This window comes from Bidens hawaiensis, unplaced genomic scaffold, assembly GCF_021521415.1.
Source record: "Bidens hawaiensis isolate Kalapana, Puna unplaced genomic scaffold, B.hawaiensis_p1.1 tig00015852_1, whole genome shotgun sequence".
Classification (NCBI taxonomy): Eukaryota; Viridiplantae; Streptophyta; class Magnoliopsida; order Asterales; family Asteraceae; genus Bidens; species Bidens hawaiensis.
Genome location: NW_027492416.1, coordinates 264,028 through 284,321, shown reverse-complemented (window position 1 = coordinate 284,321; position 20,294 = coordinate 264,028). Strand labels below are relative to the sequence as shown.

General features: G+C 36.7%; 3 protein-coding genes across 3 annotated transcripts; 2 read left to right on the top strand and 1 right to left on the bottom strand.

The window, feature by feature from the left end:
* Positions 1-756: 756 nt before the first annotated feature.
* On the top strand, positions 757-4,653 carry LOC143549876 (uncharacterized). Its single transcript, XM_077040659.1, has 10 exons — positions 757-1,363; positions 1,457-1,551; positions 1,635-1,694; positions 1,779-1,867; positions 1,941-2,528; positions 2,659-2,733; positions 2,946-3,016; positions 3,101-3,158; positions 3,288-3,537; positions 3,619-4,653. Exons 1-10 carry the CDS (start codon positions 759-761, stop codon positions 4,260-4,262), a joined length of 2,535 nt encoding a protein of 844 aa, XP_076896774.1. The 5' UTR covers positions 757-758; the 3' UTR covers positions 4,263-4,653.
* A 1,239-nt stretch (positions 4,654-5,892) lies between these two features.
* Positions 5,893-7,528, top strand: LOC143549851 (uncharacterized). Its single transcript, XM_077040641.1, has 6 exons — positions 5,893-5,951; positions 6,035-6,106; positions 6,179-6,314; positions 6,380-6,497; positions 6,570-6,623; positions 7,411-7,528. The coding sequence occupies exons 1-5, from the start codon at positions 5,942-5,944 to the stop codon at positions 6,621-6,623; spliced, it is 390 nt and encodes a 129-aa protein (XP_076896756.1). The 5' UTR covers positions 5,893-5,941; the 3' UTR covers positions 7,411-7,528.
* Positions 6,991-8,114, bottom strand: LOC143549850 (glycerophosphocholine acyltransferase 1-like). Its single transcript, XM_077040640.1, has 2 exons — positions 7,376-8,114; positions 6,991-7,302 (listed from the first exon to the last, which is right to left on the bottom strand). Exons 1-2 carry the CDS (start codon positions 7,654-7,656, stop codon positions 6,996-6,998), a joined length of 588 nt encoding a protein of 195 aa, XP_076896755.1. The 5' UTR covers positions 7,657-8,114; the 3' UTR covers positions 6,991-6,995.
* Between the last annotated feature and the right edge of the window lie 12,180 nt (positions 8,115-20,294).

Below are 20,294 nucleotides of genomic sequence, written 5' to 3'. Positions count from 1 at the left end.
ATATAGGCGGAGGTACGCCCAAACACTCCTGCTAGATCATCGGGGAACGTAGATAGGGATAATGAAATTTTAAGACTTCCAAGCAGTTATAGTCTTCAGGGCGAGGATCGTTCATTGCACATTGTAGCCAATGGTTGGGAAAAAGCAAAAATGAAGAAGAAACGTACTGCAATAAAAGCCAATACTGCACATAGTCCAAGCTCAAAGTCAACAAAAGCTATCAATGGAATCCATGGAAGGAATCTTTCTGATTCCATGTCACGATTAAATGATTCTCATATGAGGTATCAATTCTCATACCTAAAAGTCCTACATCAATTGTGTTAAGTCTTCGTGCTTATGGCCGTCAATTTTGATGTAGGCCTGGAGCTGCTAATGGAATAATTGGGGGTGTAAAAGCTGACAGTCCAGCTCAGCAGGCAAGTGTAGGCATACGGTCTTCCATTCCAAGGCCTGAACATGATACATCTCTTTATGATAAAAGAGATAGAAGTACAAGTTCTGAAAAGGAAAGAACAAATATCAGATCAGTTAACAAGTATGACAACATATTGACATGTTTTCTTTTGTCTTTTGTATTATACTTGATTATTATTTGATTTGTTACCAGGTCCAGTTTCCGAGAAGAGTTTATCTCTGGTAGTCCTACCTCTAGCACAAAACTGCACGGGCCAGCTCGAGGTCCAAGATCAGGGTCAAATGTTGTTCCTAAATCATCACCAGCTGCTCAGCGGGCCACTGCTTCCCGTGATTGGGAAATGGTTCCTGGTACAAACAAGAACCCTGGTCAGTTTGGGTCCAATAACCGTAAACGCACACCAGCAACACGGTCTTCATCTCCACCAGTAGCACAGTGGGCTGACCGTAGACCCCAAAAGATATCTCGTACAGCAAGGAGAACAAATCTTGTCCCTATTATATCTAATAGTGAGGAAGCCACTGCTTTGGATAATGCCAGTGATGTTACTGGTAGTGAAATTGGGCCCGGGTTTTCTAAACGAATTCCTGCTAATTCTCCTCAGCTATTCAAATCAAAAGGAGATCATTTTGCATCATCTACACCGTCTGAAAGTGAGGAGTCTGGGGCTGCTGAATTTAGATCTAGAGATAAAGGGAAGAAGTATTATGAAGTAGAAGAGAAAGGTGAACAAAATGTTCAAAAGTTCTCAAATTTAGTTCCTCCAGTAAGAAAGAATAAGATGGTGAATGGTGAAGAAGTTGGTGATGGAATTCGTAGACAAAACAGAACCGGACGGGGTTTTGGTTCGTCACGTGGTGTTATGCCGCCAGTAGAGAAGATTCGCCATGTGGGGACCATGAAACAGCTCAGGACTGCCAGACAGGGTTTTGATAAGTCTGAAAGGTTCTAGATTCTTTTTTCCGTGACAAAAAAGATTATTTTTTAGTACCTGTACTCTTATATGTTGTTTATGTGTCTGGTCTTGATATTCAACAGCAAATCAGGTAGGCCTCCCACTAGGAAACTTTCTGACCGCAAAGCTTATACTCGTCAAAAGAATATCACGTTCAATGCTGTAGCAGACTTTCCCGGTATATGAAATGATGATTTTTACGTGGAGATTTTTTATATTGTTCACAGATTTCTGAACTTTGTTTTTTCTTATATCTGTTAGTTGGTTCTGATGATGGACATGAAGAGCTTGTGGCTGCAGCTAAAGCGGTTATTAATCCTAGTACTGTTCTATATCACCATCTGTTAATATATTTGATGAACAATATTATTTGATAATTCTAATTTTTGGATTTGGAGATTGCAGATCATGTTTTGTCGAGTCCATTTTGGAGGCATATGGAGCCACTTTTTGGTTTCGTATCTGATTTGGACATGTCTTATTTAAAGCAACAGGTGATGGTTCTTTCTAGGGTTGTATAAGATATATGTTGTAAATTGTGAACTTAATTTTTTTTATTCTATTCAGATACAGGGTAGCACTCAGTCCAATATTAACACAAAAAAGATAATTTATCAAGACATTAAAAGTACCGGCGCACTAATTAATGGTGCAGAAATCAGAAGTATTGAACCAAGTCCCGGACGTTTTGCATCAGAAACCACGGGCCCTGGGGAAATCCCCCTTTGTCAGAGACTACTTGCTGCCCTAATTTCAGAAGAAGGAAACGATGAGCTTTCACTTAGTGGGAATAATGGCCACAGCTTTAATGCTTATGGATCTGCATTTGAGTTTGACACAGATGTTGAATCAAATGCCTTCAATCAAAGGTCATTGCAGAGCTATGAACTTGGTGGGCGTGGTAATTTTAGTGGTCACAAGAAAAGTTATACACTGAGATCTAGTAAAGAGTCCATCCACAGTGCGCCAGATCATATTATGTCCATGTCAGATTCGACAAAGGCTATTGGTTTTGATCATTTGTATAATGGTCCACTTTCAGATCCAGCAATGACATCTGGCATCACCTTCTCGGGTCATCAGTATGCTAACATGTCATTAAACGAAAGACTTCTTATAGAGATCCAGAGTATTGGACTCTTTCCAGAACTTGTGGTAGGTTCTATCTTTTGCTCACTTTATGTTTACTTAATTCTTACTTCAATGAACATTTTGTTTCAATCACTGCTATAAGATTGATAAGTTAATAAAGTTAGTTAACATGCAAACACTTCTTTTTGTCCAGCCTGATTTACCAAACAATGGGAGTGAAGGCATCAGTGGAGAAATTTGTCGACTTGAAGAAAAACTTCATAAACAGGTAGCAATATCTTACACCTCAAAATTTGGAACTTTTACCTACTTTTTTAATTGTTTGTTTGATTAGAGTTTTAATACATAATTCACAATTTTGCAATCAAGGATTGTACTGTTTTCTTTGTTTCCGTTCTGTAGATTCTTTCATGTTTTATTGAAAATTTTGAGTATCATATATAAAAAACAGCCTTATCTCATGATCTAATTGGTTAACAGGTTTCCAGGAAGAAATACCTGCTTGATAGCCTTTTGGAGTCCACTAATGAAGCAAGAGATCTGCAAGAGAAGTAGGGATTCTTTTTCTTTTTCTTAAATCGAACCAAGTGATTTTTATTACTGCCTTTCTAATATGACCAATTGTGTGTTTGTAGGGAATTCGAACAACTTTGTATTGACAAGCTCACTGCAGTGGCTTATCAAAAGTACATGGTAATGGTTATTAATTTTTTTTTCTTTTGTCATCTTTTCAATCAGTTTTTGCACAAGCATTCCTATAAAGTATAAACTACCGGAATCATGATTTTGATGTATTTTTTATCGTCAATAAATGTTTACCAGAGTTGTTGGGGTCCTCATGCACCTAAAAGCGTCGGTAGCAAAGTAGCCAAGCAAGCTGCTTTGGGTTTTGCTAGAAGAACACTGGATCGATGCCACGAATTTGAATCAACGGGCAAAAGTTGCTTCAATGAACCAATATTTAAGGAAATGTTCCGTTCTGGATCATCAGACTTAAATGACACGCAATTAGATATCGCAACCAATAACGAATTGGGTAAAATAAACGGGAAATCCATAGAGCGGGTGCCAGGTACTACATATCATCCAGAAATTTAACGCATATTGTTTTGTTCGTCTATAATTATGGTTCTGTTTTTCACAAATAAAGCAGGTGCTCAGCTATGCCCTTCGTTAAGCAGCCAAGAGATATATCCGTCTGATGCATTCCACTTCTCTGAGCAAACTAATGGCAAAGATGAAAATATATGGTCAGGCAGGGTCAAAAAGAGAGAATTATATCTTGATGATGTCGTTGCTGGCACTTCTTCAGGCTTTGGAGCCACAATTTTAAATAGTGCAAAAGGAAAGAGAAGTGAGCGGGACAGAGAGGGTAAAGTGAACGGTTTATCCAAAAACGGAGGCCCGAAAGTCGGGCGGCCTGCATCCGGTAACATTAAGGGTGAAAGAAAGAACAAAACAAAGTTAAAGCAGAAAACAACTCAGTTATCCGCATCACTCAATGGACCGATTGGAAAATTTTCAGATCAAAACAGAACATTTTCTTCAGTCCCAAATGTGAAAAATAATAGCAATAATAATAATACGGTCAAAGGGGAAGATGCATATAAATATTTGGAGACCGAGGAGCCACTTGACTTTTCACACCTGCAAATACCTGAAATGGATGTTCTCGGTGATCAAGGCGAAGATATAGGTTCATGGTTGAACATTGATGATGATATATTACAAGATGATGATTTTATGGGACTTGAGATTCCAATGGATGATCTATCAGATTTGAACATGATGGTCTAATAAAGTTGATTATGTGATGTTGTACAGAAGACATGTTGAGTATACATGACTTACAAATGAAAGATAGAAACATAACCGCTGGTCTCAAGAAAGAATGCCAGCCAGCCTGTTATTCGGCTACAGATGAAAGATACACGTGTTGAAGGTTTTGTATGGCATGGATTTTGGTGGTATTTAATATAGGGAATTAGGGTTTGTAAAAATCTTTTTGTTTTCTACCTACGCATAACTTAGTTTGTTCTGGCCACTATATTATAGGAAACCCGATTTTTGGTTGTAGCATTTAAAGATCAGGGGACAATACCCCTTGTACATACAAATTATGTTCTCAATAAAATCAGTTCATTCTTAATATCATCTTTTTCTTCATGTTTATTCTCTCTTATTAATCTCCATTTCGGCTGCAGTTTGAAGAATTCAAACCGAAGGCATGTAACAATAAAGCCTTTACTTATTGGCTTTGTGCTTTCAATTTTATTCACATCTTCTTCTGGACATGAATTCTGATAAGGTTTGATATGCTATAGATTGGATTTAGAGAAGATAATAGGGATAAAAAGGAAGAACGACAGTATTAATGAAAATGTACAGAAAAGTTACAATAGATTCCCGGGCCTGGCTCTCTCTCACCGCCTACGCAGGAGCCATGGCAATTGACCCCTCCCAAAATAGACAAATGTTATTTAGACTAGAACTAGAGCATGATTACTTTCAAATTCTGTGTTTCTGTGATTGCAAGAGGGGAATAAAGTTAGCTTCTCACATTATTCATGGGCTTTAGATCATATGAAGCTCAAAATGGTTTTCTTTTTGTCTTGCATACTTTTGTTGCATTCTTTATTCCTTTTCACTTGAACTATATAAGTGATTCTGGAATAAGAAACATTCTCGTATTGGTTTCTTTTGGAGCTAAAATCTGAGTGTTTGACATGGTTGCTAAAGTCGTTTAGTTCATGTTTAGCAATTCGTGCTAAAATTGAGAAGAAAATCTAAAGTTGTGTTTTAGTTTGTACTGTTTGCCTCACACTATAAGGTAAAAGAGATCACCAAAGAGTTTGGACTGCTCTTGTCACGCCTCCCAGGGTTGGGCGACAAGGAGGCGGCCCAAGAGTTTGAATATCGTAACCCTTTTGGAGCAAAGATTTGCACCTGCTACGAGTGATTATAAATACAATGTACAACACTAATGGTATAAGCTTAATTAATAAACATCTGTATTTAATGAATTGTGTTTTATTATAGAATGAACGACCTTCAGTTTTAAGCGTATGAATACGTTTATAGTTTTCTAAATTTTGTTTAAACATATATTTTGTAGCCAACTTGTTTTGACTCAAATAAGCTTATTGAGACTGTTGTCTTTCTACACATCAGAAAAAAGAAGTTAACGAAAAAAAAAAAAAAAAAGACGGCCGGCCTGAGACGGCAATCTGAATAGGATAATGTTATTATATTTAGTTAAGAAAATGGGCAATCTGACAATGGAAGCGTAAGTTTTCTTCCTTCCATTCTCAGATTTCTGGTTCAATCTATTTACAGTCATCACAAGGTAGGGTTTAAAGTTTATATTATTGGATTAAATATTGGTTCAGTTTGTTTGTTGATCATAAAAAACAGGTCGAAGAAGTGGTAGCAGCCAGCAGGTGACTCAAGACCACCTCGGTTTTGAATCAGTGCAAATGGATAAGGGTAATCAATCTTAACTTTACTGGAAATCTGTCTAAACTTATGGTATTATAAGATATTATAATTGGGAACTATCGGTTATACAGATGCTTCTATGGAAGAAGGAAAGGTTTCAAGACATGTCTTTGAATTTGTGAAACCGTTCTCAAATTTCAAAGGTAAGTAAACAACTTTTACTATACAAAACCACTAAAGTGAAAATATTAATTGACTGAAACTAGCATGTGCAGATAATGCAGGATACACCACCAACAATGAAGATTATGAGAAAGACAGATATACCCTTATAACGGAACCAGATGAGTTTCAACAAGGGATTTATGATAAACCTCTTCCTTGCTTCGGCTGTGGAGTAGGATGGTTTTCGTACGTATTAAAATTTTTTCTTTCATTTATTGAGCATGTTCATGAACATTGTTTGTTTTTTAAAGGTTTTTAGTAGGGTTTGCATTTCCATTGATGTGGTACTATGCTACATTTCTCTATTTTGGAAACTATTACCAAAGAGACCCTAGGGAACGTGCGGGTCTTGCTGCTTCTGCAATTGCTGTAAGTCCACCTTTTGTATCATCTGCGAGTGTAATAAGCTATATACTTGACACAATGTGATCTTGATTGCAGGCAATGGGATTTTCTCTTGTGTTATTGATCATAGCAGCAATTCTTATATTCTAGGTGCACATTTGACACTTTGTAGATAAAACTCTTCTTATCAAAACCTTCAAATTGTAAGTTGTAGTTACATAAAAGTTTACGGGCGGCAGATTGTATAGACTTTAAGCATGATCGATCAACCGCATACAAGTGAAATGACTTATAAATTTTCTCAAATATACCAGCAAACAAGAATAATTTATATGTTTATATACATATCAAAATAGTACTTGCATAATGTGAAGTTAAAACGGACTCTCGTTCTGTTCACGAGTCCTAGAAAAACTTTACATGTTCTATCTGTTCTATCCTCTTTAGAACATAATAGATAGGAAGAAAGAAAACTATGAACCAATCCAAAAGGCTGAAGAAAAAAGAAAACTTTTTTTTCCCTTAATCTTGGTGTTGATTTTGTTGCGGCTGAGCCACCTCTAGTTTTCTCTTTTCCTTGAGAACCACTTGACGCGGCATGACTTCCACCAAAAACTGGCCTCCGTTCCATACGGCTGCAGAAACTTTAAGTATTTGGAAAAAAAGGTGTAGTTCATATGACAAGAATATTGGTACTGTGAGTGCCATTGTTGCTACTGTGAAAACAGCTTGTAGCAGAATATACATCAACAAACGGTTATTATCTCCAAGATACCCGCTTAAGCGCCACCATATGTTGTTTGCCTTTTGTGCCTTTTTTGATAGTCCCCTACATATATTATGGTTTTATCAGATACAATAAAGAAAATGAAAACTAATCTTAAGTAGAGAAGTGTGATAACCTGTAAGAGGTCATGACTTCAGGATCCTTTAACAGGCGTTGTCGACGAAGGACATCTACTATGAGGAAATATAGAACTTGCCAAAGAACATAAGCGATCAATGGAACGGTGAACAACCATGTGCATAGAAATGATTTCTTTTCTGTGTGGCGCCATGATAATCCGCTTGGGCTTCCCTCTGGATCCATGGCTTCAAAGAAAGCTGGGTCCCACCAGCAAATCGTAAAGAAGACAACGCCTGCAGATAACCCAAAAATAACAACAAAAGGAAGCATCCTCATAAGGTTAGAACTTAGAATCTTTGTTTTTCATAACATCATCAAGAAGAATGAACCCTTAAAATTTTATCATGATTCATAAGTATGAGAGATGAATCATTGAAAGAGCCAGCTTTTATCCGCCTAACTCACCTGGTAAAAGATGTATCAGGACGCTTACAATTTTGTCAACAGAACTAAAAACCAAGCTACATCGCCAAACAATCAACGCCCATGCTAGTGGTCCCTGTAAATGCAGCTTACTATTTATTAATCATGGTTCTTGCGGTTCTCTACCTAAAATTTGGTTTGCTTATATAAAGTGGCCTACATATGTATATGGGAAAATCTAAATGTACTTGCCTCTGCAAATGAGAAGGTAACCATGAAAAGCTTTTGATTTCTGGGATAAAACAAAAGCATGATCAAGAAGATGGTATTGGCATAGTAGCAGAAATCCTACATGACATAACAAAAACATAATGTTTACTCACTTTTCACCATTCTTGGATTGATCAGACTAATATCTATTTATATCATATATGCATGATATATTAGTGAAAAAACAAAAGAGTAAATTACAAAGATTGTCCATGTGGTTTGTTGAAATTTCACATTTCGTCCCTAGGTTTCATAAATTATGGATATCGTCCATACTGTTTAGGAAGTTATCATGACTTTTGTTACGGATATCGTTGAATAAGTGAGGACGATACACATAATTTCTGATACAATAACAGAAGACGCATTTTTGTCAAAGCACAAGGACGATCTTTGCAATTTACTCAAAACAAAAATGAGTGACGGAGACGGGCATACCAAAAGGTAGTAATGCCATTTCTTGTATCGATAGTAAATCCATCGAAGTGGCACGAAGGTGATATAGAACAAAATATATATGTATCGAACATCTTGTGGCCCTGATTGATTGATATCGGCAATCCATACGAAAGATAATTAACATTAGCTAGGTATAACTAGAAGCCAAGTGGAAATATATTCAAGAAATCATATACTCACTTGCACCCAAGATAAAACAAAATGCCCCGTATGAGAAGACACCCAGAAAATGAGTTACCTACAATATCCAGAAAAAAAAAAGGTTGTATTCAAACAATAGTAATCTTAAAATAATATATCTTTCTAGCATATTAATAGTAATAGGATAAAAATCACGATTCATATGAGAACCTTAAAACCTTATCATAATCATGGACGGAACTAGCAGGGCCTGCTAACCCTCCGACCAACCAAATGTTCTATACATAGCCGGTTATATGCATGTATATGCGTATTTTCACATAGTTACCTACCTTGGTGATGAAGCTTTCATGTTCTTCGGCACGTTTGGCGATCAACAAAGCTTGTTTGGACAATATCTCCTTAGTTTTTTCTTTTGTTTGTACCACTTTCTATCCCAAAAACAAAAACAAAAATGTGTATTATAAATCAATAGACCACAAAACGCCTAACGATAAACAAACTCATACCCTTGATCGATCTTTTAGCCTCTGCTTCACCTTTGAAAACCTTCGTTCGCTATATGAACTTGCTTCTTCCGCGTCTGCATCTTCAGTGGTCGACATCTCATCATAACACGCTCACAAATCTATAATGCATACATATAACATAATCTTCTCTTGTTTGATCATCAAAATGGAACCGAGGAGGATGATATATATGTGATCTATGAATTAAATGATAAACACATACAAAAACACAGAGAGATTGAATGGGAATGGTAAACTGAAATTTTGATTAGGAAGGATTTCAAAATGGGTAATGTTTTGCATGGATATTAACCCTCAATTTATTTTGGTTGTGGTTTATTCTTGTTAACCAAATTTATAATATCCGTACATTTGACTGTTGACTTTAAATATCTGCATTTATCATTTTAGGTGTTTGTTTTTTGGTTTCCTTTTTATATCGACAAACATTTGAGATCTCTAACCACCATCACCAGTTATATATATACGGTGTTTTATTAAAACTTATAGCTATGTTTACAACCTACCAGTATTCATATTTATTGTAAATGTAATGATTTTTATAATAGTCCCACTTATTTCAGGTTCCAAACAACTTATCGGGGTTTAGTTATTGTATAATAGTTTTTTTTATTTTTTATTTTCTTAAAATTATACATAAATAGTTCCCTTCTAGTAGAGTTCGTATGTTCCAAACTTATTTCCACTTCTAATAGAAGCTCTTGAAATGGACCCACATTGGTCCAGGTTGGTCAATGATGGGTTAAAATATGTTTGGTCCGAACCGATTCGGGTTTTAAACAGGCATAGAGTCCATATAATCATGTTCTATTCAAACCAAAACCTGGTCGGGTCTAAATTAGTATTTCCAAACCAGCATTGTTTAAATTTTTTTATTATAAAAAACACAAAATAAACAAAAATATCTCAAATTCACTTTTTGTTTACTTAAATAACATTATAAATTGTAATAAATTGGGAAAAAAAAATTAACAAGTCACAATTTAATTTTCTATTAGTTGGCTAGGGTTCTCGTTATTATCGTGATGTATTTAATCTTCACCCGTTGTGTAGGTACTCATTTAATGCGCTTCATCTTCGGTCATTGGTGTCATTAACTCACCGTCTATCTCGTCCTCGGATAACTTACATTCATATTCCATTTCGCCTTTGAGTGAAAATATATGTTGTATGTGTTTTCTTTAAGCAAATGGACATCTCTATCACGGGAGGAGTGAGTCCTGTTATTTGTAGCGATATAACTTTGTCACTAACACAAAAAACATATTCTTAAGCAACCTTAGAAGCTTAGATGGTTAGTAGATCTTGAGCCATTGTGGATAGGATAGGAAATTGATAATCCTTACCTTTCCACCATGCAAACATATCAAATTGTCCAAAATCTTTCGCACTCATACCCGATAAAAGTCCGTCCCACCATACCTCCTAACTTTGCTACTTGAAGTGTTACCCCGTTATCACTTAGTATTTTCATTCATTGAAGCACTATACAAGATAAACATAGCAAGACTACTACTTGAACTTCCAGAAGATGCTGCATTTCTCATCGACTATTGAATGTTTGATGTTGTACCATATTTCTCTAGATACATCAAACATTTGATGTAACATCCTGAAAATTTTCATGTAAAAAAATAACACCTCTAAAAGTTGAGAAACTAAAGAATATGTATGCCAAAGTTAAAGTCTAAGAGCTAAAATGAAATAAGCAAATTATACTGGTTAGACGGATAGTCCAACCATTTGTGACGGTTGAATTAGGGTCTATATATGCATGTAAACATTGTACATTAGACGGACTGTCTAATCCGCATACAATTTGTGATGACCCGTCAAAGGGGTGAGTTAGCAACACCATTTTTGACAACACGACTATAACGTGTCATGAAGAGCCTACCCATGAGGCGGGCCTCATAAGTAGGCTCTGACTCAACAAGACAATAAGAGCCTAATACTTAAGGCCCGACAAGGAAGACATTCTAGAAAGGGACTTGGAGGGAAATGGACTTGGAGGGAAAGACACTTGTAATCTTGGAGGGAAAGCCTTTTGTAATCTTGAAGGGAAAGCCTCTTGTAATCTTAGAGGGAAAGCCACTTGTAATACCTCCCCTCTATATAAGAGGAGGAAGGAATCATGTAAACACATTACATATCCACTAATACTTACAAATATAACATTTGATCACCATTCTCTCTATCTTGTTAGGAACTTTACCCCCTCGTGGGAATAGATTTCAACATTGGCGCCATCCGTGGGACCTCTTGATCACGGATCTCATTTAAACCTCTAGAAGAATGTCGATCAAATCCGCTGCCACCACTGTTATCTCACCGGCAAAATGTATTGGTTTGTCCATCCATTGTTTCGGTAAAAAAAACAGCAACCTAGCTCTCCATATCGTCGTTATTCCCGTCGCCGGAATCTTTTTCCCGACTCTTCGGAATATTCCGTGAAGGTAAGGATCTTGAAATATTCTCCGGCGAGTCTTGAAAAATCGGACATGACGATTGCTTTCAGCCAACAAGACGCATACTCATTTTCTTCTACTAATTTCAACCACTCCGGCAACATGTCACCGCAACCACCACCCCCGGTTCCATCGGAACCAGCAGCGTTACTAAGTCCAAAGTGCTCATAAGAGCGCATCCATACCGGGAAGATATAAAGAACACCGCTGGACCAGTTTGTTTGTAAATGAAGATGATTTGGAGGTTGAAGAAATTACGGCCGAAAGGCCCAAGATAGCCTCGGAGTTCATACGAACTCACAGAGACGCTTTAAGAGCAAACATTGAAGAGCAAGAGTGTGAAGAAAACTTCAAGTGTCTACATAACATTTAGATCAACATAAGTTTAGTAAAAATAGGGAAGCGAAGAGGCTGGGTTTTGAGCTCATTCTCCCCAGGTGCGCCACTTCAACTCAGTTTGGAGCCCCCTTTCGTTCACAATCTAGCCCATTTATTTCATGACAGCAAGTCTTCTAGTGGGATCCCGTCCAGCAGAACAACAAAATCTTGCCGATATATTACGGTTGACATCAGAGATCTCGACGATACCTTTATTCTTAATGAAAATAATCGGTTTGTTCTCTTCATCATGTTTGCACTACTTTAGCACACCATATAGGTTATAGGAATTGTTTTACATCACCATTGAGGTTTGAAGTTTCAGAAAACACATCAAAGTATGAGTTTCTATTGAAAATAAAATAAATATAAAACTAAAAAGTAAATGAAATAGAATAAGAGAGAATGGTCAAATCGTGCATTACCCTACTCTTATTCTAGAGCCACAATCTATTATATGTATAAAAAATGGTTTTAAAAGAATCTTGGTAAAAGTATGGATTTAATATTGATTTGTTACAAAAAAAGAAGACATGGTCATATGAAAAGATGATGTGAAGTTTGCTTTTAAAAAAGGTGATGTTACCATACATGTCCACATGCACCCTTCTTTAAAAAAAAAGATGATGTGACCATACATGCATGTGTTCTGTATTATTTAAATGCTGTTTTTTGTACTATATGTTATAAAGAAAGTATTTAAGGTGACACATCTCTCAAGGAGTCCTTCCGGGTCAAGCCAATAACAAGTCCCTTATTAACGAATCCTTGGATAGTGAAGTCCCTTACTAAATAATTCCTTCAGAATGAAACCCCCTGATAAACAATTCCTTCAAAATGAAGCCCCCTACTTAACAATTCCTTCAGAATGAAGTCCCTACTTAACAATTCCTTCCGAATGAAATTCCCTATTTAACAATTCCTTCAGAATGAAGCTCCCTACTTAACAATTTCTTCAGAATGAAGCCCCCTACTAAACAATTCCTTCAGCATGAAGCCCCCTACTAAACAATTCCTTCAGCATGAAGCCCCCTACTAAACTTTTTGCATTACTGAACAATCTCTCCTGAATGCCCCTCCCTCCCCTACTAAACCATCTCTTTGGAGTAAACCCCCTTAAAAAATAATTCATTTAGAATGAGGTCGTTCACTAAAAAATCTCCCTAGAACGAAGCCCCTTACTGAAAAATACCTTTGGAACAAAGCCTCTTACAAAATAATACCTTCAAAACAAGGTCCCTTACTATACATTTCCTCCCAGACAATCCGTACTGAAGCCCCTTTCGTACTAAAGCTCCTTTCCATATACAAGAATCTTTTCCAAAGAAGGAGATTCCCTTTCCAAGGGATGAGGTGTTTAAAACCTCCTTCCACAAATATATATATATATATATATATATATATATATATCATTGGGGCAAGAGTTATCTGCAAAGGAAGACAACCTCCTCCAAAGAATCTTTTCCAAAGAAGGAGATTCCCTTTCCAAGGGATAAGGTGTTTAAAACCTCCTTCCACAAATATATATATATATCATTGGGGCAAGAGTTATCTGCAAAGGAAGACAACCTCCTCCAGATTTTCTCTTTCAAGAAGAATAATCTTTTTACAATGAAGGAAGTATTTGAAAAGTTCCTTCCGTGAGGAAGGAGAGACTTCTATAACAACTTTTTGCATTACAAGAATTTTACCTGAAGGAGAAGAATCCCCTTCCAGGGGATGGAATGTTCAAAGGTACTTCTTTCCGAATATCTGTCACACCCCGACCATGACGGAAACGTCGGGGCGCAACCGATTGTTCATCGCACACGACACTATTAAGTGACAATATTTAATCAACTCATTTAAATTCATAAAAACACAAAGAGTCACATAACTTGTTCATACAATAACCGAATTCAAATCATAGTAAATAATATATTGTTCGTTTTGCTAATATCCTAATAGTCTCGATAACGTTTTTTTTTTCAAGTCCTCGAGTCAACCTAAAGTCAAACCTGTAACATTGCATAAATAGATTTTGTCAACACAAAGGTTGGTGAGCAATTTCATAGTTTTTGAACAATAGATATATAATATGAAATTCCATAACTTGTATACAAAAAAATAAATAATAGCAACAATTTAGATAAATGAAATCGTTAATAAGAATACATCAACGACACCTTTCTTTAAGGGGATGCCAAATATACTCGGATTTTGTATGAAATCGTTAATAAGAATACATTAACGACACCTTTCTATAAGGGGATGCCAGATATACTCGGATTTATGAATCAACCATCCAAAAGCTGTAAACACATTAGCACTTAAGCATATAATCACCAAATCGATCATTTATTTAAGTGAAGTATACAATAAAGTTTGTGGTTTAAGACTCAAGTATAAATCATTTGGATTTGAATAAGTTTGTAATGTCACCCCCAAAATATAAAAGAGTGAAAACGGGGGATGAAAGTACTCACATTCAAGTAATAAACTTGAAAGATTTGATGATTTGGAGATTAACCGGAACGATGAGTTTAACGAACGAAGCCTAAAGGAGAAGAAGTCTTGTATTAGAAAAGTTGTCTTGGAAGTCTTTAAATGAAAATAAATGTTAAGAAATATAAACAATTTAAAGTTTAAGGTTTAAAATGTAAATATTTAAGAAATTATAATAATAGTCCTTTAAAAATGTAAGTTTGCTCGAAACCGGGTTAAAGTATCTAGCCCTTAATTTTACTCAACCTATGTTAAGTAATAAGGTGGGTAAAAATGCAAGAAAACAAGTCCCTTTATAATATAGATACTAAAACGGGTCTTAACGAGTGTTCGGGTGGTCGGTTCGGGTCTTGGTGACTTTACCAAACCCAAAATCAACTTTCCCAAAATAATAAATGTATGAGATAACTCAATAAATCTTAAAGAGACTTAACCAAGTATGTAGTTCTATTGTTTTAGAACTAACAACGTCCGTTAATCGAGTGTTCGGTTTAGTCGGTCCAAACTTTGTTATAGGATCAAGTTGGATTCAACATTCCGAGTACTTTGTGAAAATAATTAAAATCAGTTTATAAAGTATTTTTAAAGAAATATATAAGCTTTAATGGTTAAAAACACACTTGTGTTTCTTAAGTGAGTAAACTTGGTTTAGTTCGGTTTGGTTCGGTTTTTTATCTTGGAATAAGGCCAAGAATGGTTACCACATGTCCAAACATCATAGAACTTGTAAAATAATTTATAAATAATAATACCAAAGTTTTACATACAAAAAGTCAACAACAAAGTCTTTAAACGAAAGTTCGGTTTCCGGTTCGGATCTTGTTTCGGGATAAAACCGAGGTTAGATTCTACAAACCCATAACCATGGAACTAATTAAAATGATTTTAGAAACTCAAATCTTACATAAAACATGTTTATACAACTATTTAAACAAACTAGTAAACAAGAGTTCGGCTTCCGGTTTGGAGCTATTTACGGAATAACCGAGACTAGTCTCTACAAACCCATAACCATGGAACTCAAAATGTAAAATAAAACTAAGATGAGCAGAAGTTAAACAAGTATAACTAGTTTGATAGTTAGATGCGGAAAATATATATAATCAAGGACTACTACGAGTCCTCTATGTAGCTTTGTCTTATGGGCCGGACACTTAACCGACCGAGACCGGAGAAATGCCCACCGAAGGTACAAAGGGTGCTATTATATATATGTTGTATAACAATCTTCAAGTATAAATAAGTGTTAACAAGTTGATTATAATGTAAGACTATGGTCAGTTTGACTTTGGAAAGTCAAACTGCCAAAAAAAATATGAAGAACACCTTTGAATGCTTGAGAATTGGAAGAGAAAGAGATGAATAAGCAAGAATTAATGAAGGGGATAGGGGTGTATATATAGAGTGGGTTGAAAGGGTCAAGCATGGGGTGTGATATCAAGGTTTGCATGCAAGAGGGGTCAAGACAAGTCACAAACAACAAAAAAATAAAAAATAAAAAAATGGGCTGCTGGTCTGCTGCTGGTCTGCTGCTGGTCAGCACGTCAGTTCGCGTCCGGAAGTTCGTTTTTGATGTATCTTGAGCGTTTTAAGTCCGTTTTCGAATCCGTAAAAGGGGTTTTTCAAATTAGACAAGCGGGAATATTTTAGTAACATAAAATCCAATATTTTATATATTTGAAATGTTCGGGATATAAATCGGGTCGGTTTACAACATAAAAACAAATACAAAATAAATACAATTTGACCCGAAATCGAGGATTGTCACAATATCCTTCCTACATCACAACATCCCATGCTACAAGAGTTTTCTAGAAAGAAGAGAAATCCTCATCTAGGGGATGACACACGTGAAAGGCCAATCCCACTCAGAAAACACCCCCTCCATACACCAACATGGAGCTGGGGGACTAATTAGACATTGCACCATTGTGTCGTAGGTTTTCGTCATTAAAGTCTCTTTACTAAGGAAAGGGGGGACCCCATTCATAATCTTTTATGCATGAAGACGTATCTCATAAAGAAACCACCATCTTAAAGAGACTTCCAAGAAAAATGGTCCCTTTCCAATAAAGGAAGTATTGGAAGGTTCCTTCAAGAAGAATGAAAGTCTTCTGCAGCACACCTCATGCTTCAAGAGTTGTCCTTTTAAAAGAGTCCCATTCTAAAGAGTGACAAAGTCTCTATGGAAGAGAAAAAGCCTCCTGTAACAACACCCAAGAATTTTTCAAGAGGAAGAAACCTTCATATCCATTTTAACTTTTATCAAAAGGGAATGGACCCTTCCCATTAGTTCCCTCCATTAGCCCCTTTCATCATCCTTCATGTGTAAGATTTCTAACACGTATTAAAAATATGCTTTTATATTTTTGACTAACAAATATAATTGGTCGATCATTTCTTATAATTCCCTCATGTGGGACAAAGCCCTCTATAAGAGGCACAATACTTATATTTACCCAAAAATGGGATAAAGACCTCTTTAAGAGGCATAATACATATAATCCTTCCTAATGGGAAAATGACATAAATTCTCCTTCACGAGTGTGAAAAGAAGGCCCGGCTGAGGGGCTTGGATCCATATACAAAAATAACCCCATCTATGAGGCTCAATACTTGTAATTTCCCTTGTGGAAAATAGCCCTATGCACAAGGCTCGGTAATTATAAATTCCCCAGAGGAAAATAGCCCTATGCAGTGGTTTGATACATTTTCATCATCACATTGGAAATTGTCTACGCTTTAGTTTCTATGTCCAATACTAGTAAAGCAAGAATAGCATGATCATTATTAGAGTCTGTTAATCGATTACTAACAACTTTGGCAGGGTTATTCAACAAGAAGGAAGAGATTACGTAGAAAGAAAGCTTAACATTGTCTTGGTTATTGCAAAGAAACTTGGGCTTAAAAGTCCCTTATCCTAATCATAAATAATTAGCATAAGGAACTGGGGACTTGAAGGGGTAATTCCTGGATCGGGCCCATGGTATGGGGATGAGTTTAGAGATGCGTAATCTTTGTCTCATCCATGACTTCCCCATCTTGACTATACTGGGTCCAAATTTGATAAGTCAAAATAGAAGAAGGACCGCGTGTTTCTATCGAGGTAGATTTAAATTATCAAGAGAATTGGATCAGATCATGTCAACTAAGTATCATCTACCTCAACCAAAATATCAAAAGAGGATCTCGCCCGAAACTGGTCCAATGAGTGGGTTTAAAAGGGATGAACCTATCCCGTATGTGATAGATGAACTAAGACTACATTAGTCTCTTGTCCATATCAAAATAAGGACTAGGGGGACTTATAAAGCCTGCTGTGAAAATAGGTCTCCGTCCCATGATGAAGTCCAAGCCAGGAAAGCCTAGAAGAAACCAAAATACTTGGGGAGTTCTAGTTACTCTAACCAAACATCCTACCAACCAGATAAGAAGGAGATAGGAAATCCAACTTTGAAAGTAAGAAAAGGGGGAACAAGCAGTTATGAGAAAGGCTGGCGATTCGAAAGGTGTCATCACATCTTTAGGGGAGCGTGAGAAGCTTTTTCAGAACTGTCGCCAGTTTAGGTATGGGTCTGACGATGGGCTGAAAAGATAAAAAGGGGATTGAATAATTTAATTCAATGAAAAGTTCGAGTTGGTTCATCACCACAGACGAGGGGAGACTTGATGAAGCTACCCTAGAAAGGAACCCAACAATAGTATTCCCACTTTAATAACCGTTAAAGTAAGGGTGATGTCGATAAAGGGTGCTGGCGCTAACCTTATGAAGAAAGTGCGAAGATGGGCAAATGTCTTTAGGAAATATATAGAGAAATGTTGAGCCGTTTAAGATAACACGAAAACCGGGTCGACAGAGGAAACAACATAAGCAGACACTTCCGAAGGATAAAGAAAGTGTCGGGATAAAAGTATGGCGGAGAACTGATATATAAGTCCATTACACTCATCATAAATAATGAGCACAATGGATTGGGGAGACTTGAAGAGAGTACCCTTGAAACGGGTCCTTCGAGCGATAAGAGAAATAGGTTCCAGACCCTTGAAACGGGTCCTTCGAGCGATAAGAGAAATAGGTTCTCAGAGTAAGGGTGGCTAAAGAAAGGAAGCCCAAAAGAGAATAACCAAAAGACCTCCCAAAATAACTAAATGAAATCAAAGGTTTCAGAAGGTTTAAGGGCCTGTCCAATCAATCTAAACAAGTGGTGATATCAACCCAAAAGAAAGGATTAGAATAACACATGTTGCTAGAATGGATAGGGCCTAAGTCAAAGAGAACAATGGCCAAGGGGAAAGCTCGTAGGTCAAGAACCAGCATATAATAGTTCTATGGATATTATTTTTGTATCAAGATACCTCCTGACCATATGAAGGTCAATCGGAGAATAAGGAGGATAACACAAGAGGTCACGACGGAGGAAGAATAGAGACTTGTTGTGAGTCCATTGTACTCGTCATAAATAACGAGCACCATGGACTGGGGACTTGAAGAGCCTACCTTGGAATTGGGCTCCGGAGGTAGGCTAAAATCCATTAAGCAAGAAAGAAGGCCCAAGGCCGAAGGGAGAAAAGGAATACACAACGGGCCAGGTACCAAAAGCTCAAAAATAAGAAAGTCAAGAAAGACACAAGAGACAATAGCCATTGAGTCTATTACCCTTATTATAAATAACAAGGGCAATAAACTGGGGGACTTGAAGAGCCTACCCATGAGGCGTGCCTCATAAGTAGGCTCTGACTCAACAAGACAATAAGAGCCTAATACTTAAGGCCCGACAAGGAAGACATTCTAGAAAGGGACTTGGAGGGAATGGACTTGGAGGGAAAGACACTTGTAATCTTGGAGGGAAAGCCTTTTGTAATCTTGGAGTGAAAGCCTCTTGTAATCTTAGAGGGAAAGCCACTTGTAATACCTCCCCTCTATATAAGAGGAGGAAGGAATCATGTAAACACATTACATATCCACTAATACTTACAAATATAACATTTGATCATCATTCTCTCTATCTTGTTAGGAACTTTACCCCCTCGTGGGAATAGGTTTCAACATGTCACAACCACAAGTGGTTATCCAAATCGATCTGGCCTATAAGAAGGGTGTTATATATGGACGTCCATTTCATGCATCCATTATCCCTTAATCCTCTCCAATCACACTCACTCTGTAAATCAAAGGTTGAGCCTTGTTCTCATGTTCTAGCCTCATTCAAGTATAAGGAGGTTCCGTTGAATCATTCTCGGGTGTTAGAAGCCATAGCAAAGCCATAAATTAGTCACTAGTTGCTTCAAGGTAAGATAATCATGTCAATGTTATCATTTTATGTTAGTTTACGTAAACATAAGCTTTGATCTTGTGAAGAAGCTTACAAACCTTGTTATGATCATCAAAATAAGATTTTTGAAGCTTGAATAAGTTAAATGGCTTAAACAAACATCTCCATGATGTTTAAAATCGTATTTAACCAAGGCAGGGTTTATTAGATGCATGGTTAGAGCATCAACAATAGAAAATTTTTGAAGTGTTTTTGAGAAAAAAGATAATGTGAAGGAGTGATGGTGTGATGTGGAGGATAGATGGTGTAGGAAGATTTTGGTGATAAATAGATAAAGAATGTTTTTTGAGAGAGATGGATGAAAGAGAAGATAGAAAGAAGGAGAAATATGGTGCTTTAATGGGGCCAAGTGCCATGTAGGCATTTAAAAACACCCACAAAAACACCTTGTGTTGGTGATGGCCTTAGACATGCATTGATAAATGTTGGTTTAAGTTCATAGTTAAAAGTTTTGAGTAAAAAATGGGCCTTGTTCGAGTAAATCCAAA

Excerpts from the sequence above, each read along its gene's own strand:
- LOC143549876 (XM_077040659.1), top strand. The coding sequence starts at position 759 with ATGGTTCCTGGTACAAACAAGAACCCTGGTCAGTTTGGGTCCAATAAC. Across the intron at positions 1,868-1,940 it reads TGTCTTATTTAAAGCAACAG|ATACAGGGTAGCACTCAGTC; the intron begins GTGATGGTTCTT and ends TATTCTATTCAG. Across the intron at positions 3,017-3,100 it reads GCAAGAGATCTGCAAGAGAA|GGAATTCGAACAACTTTGTA; the intron begins GTAGGGATTCTT and ends GTGTGTTTGTAG.
- LOC143549850 (XM_077040640.1), bottom strand. The coding sequence starts at position 7,656 with ATGAGGATGCTTCCTTTTGTTGTTATTTTTGGGTTATCTGCAGGCGTT. Across the intron at positions 7,303-7,375 it reads GAAGTCATGACCTCTTACAG|GGGACTATCAAAAAAGGCAC; the intron begins GTTATCACACTT and ends TAATATATGTAG.
- LOC143549851 (XM_077040641.1), top strand. Across the intron at positions 6,315-6,379 it reads TGTGGAGTAGGATGGTTTTC|GTTTTTAGTAGGGTTTGCAT; the intron begins GTACGTATTAAA and ends TGTTTTTTAAAG. Across the intron at positions 6,498-6,569 it reads TTGCTGCTTCTGCAATTGCT|GCAATGGGATTTTCTCTTGT; the intron begins GTAAGTCCACCT and ends TCTTGATTGCAG.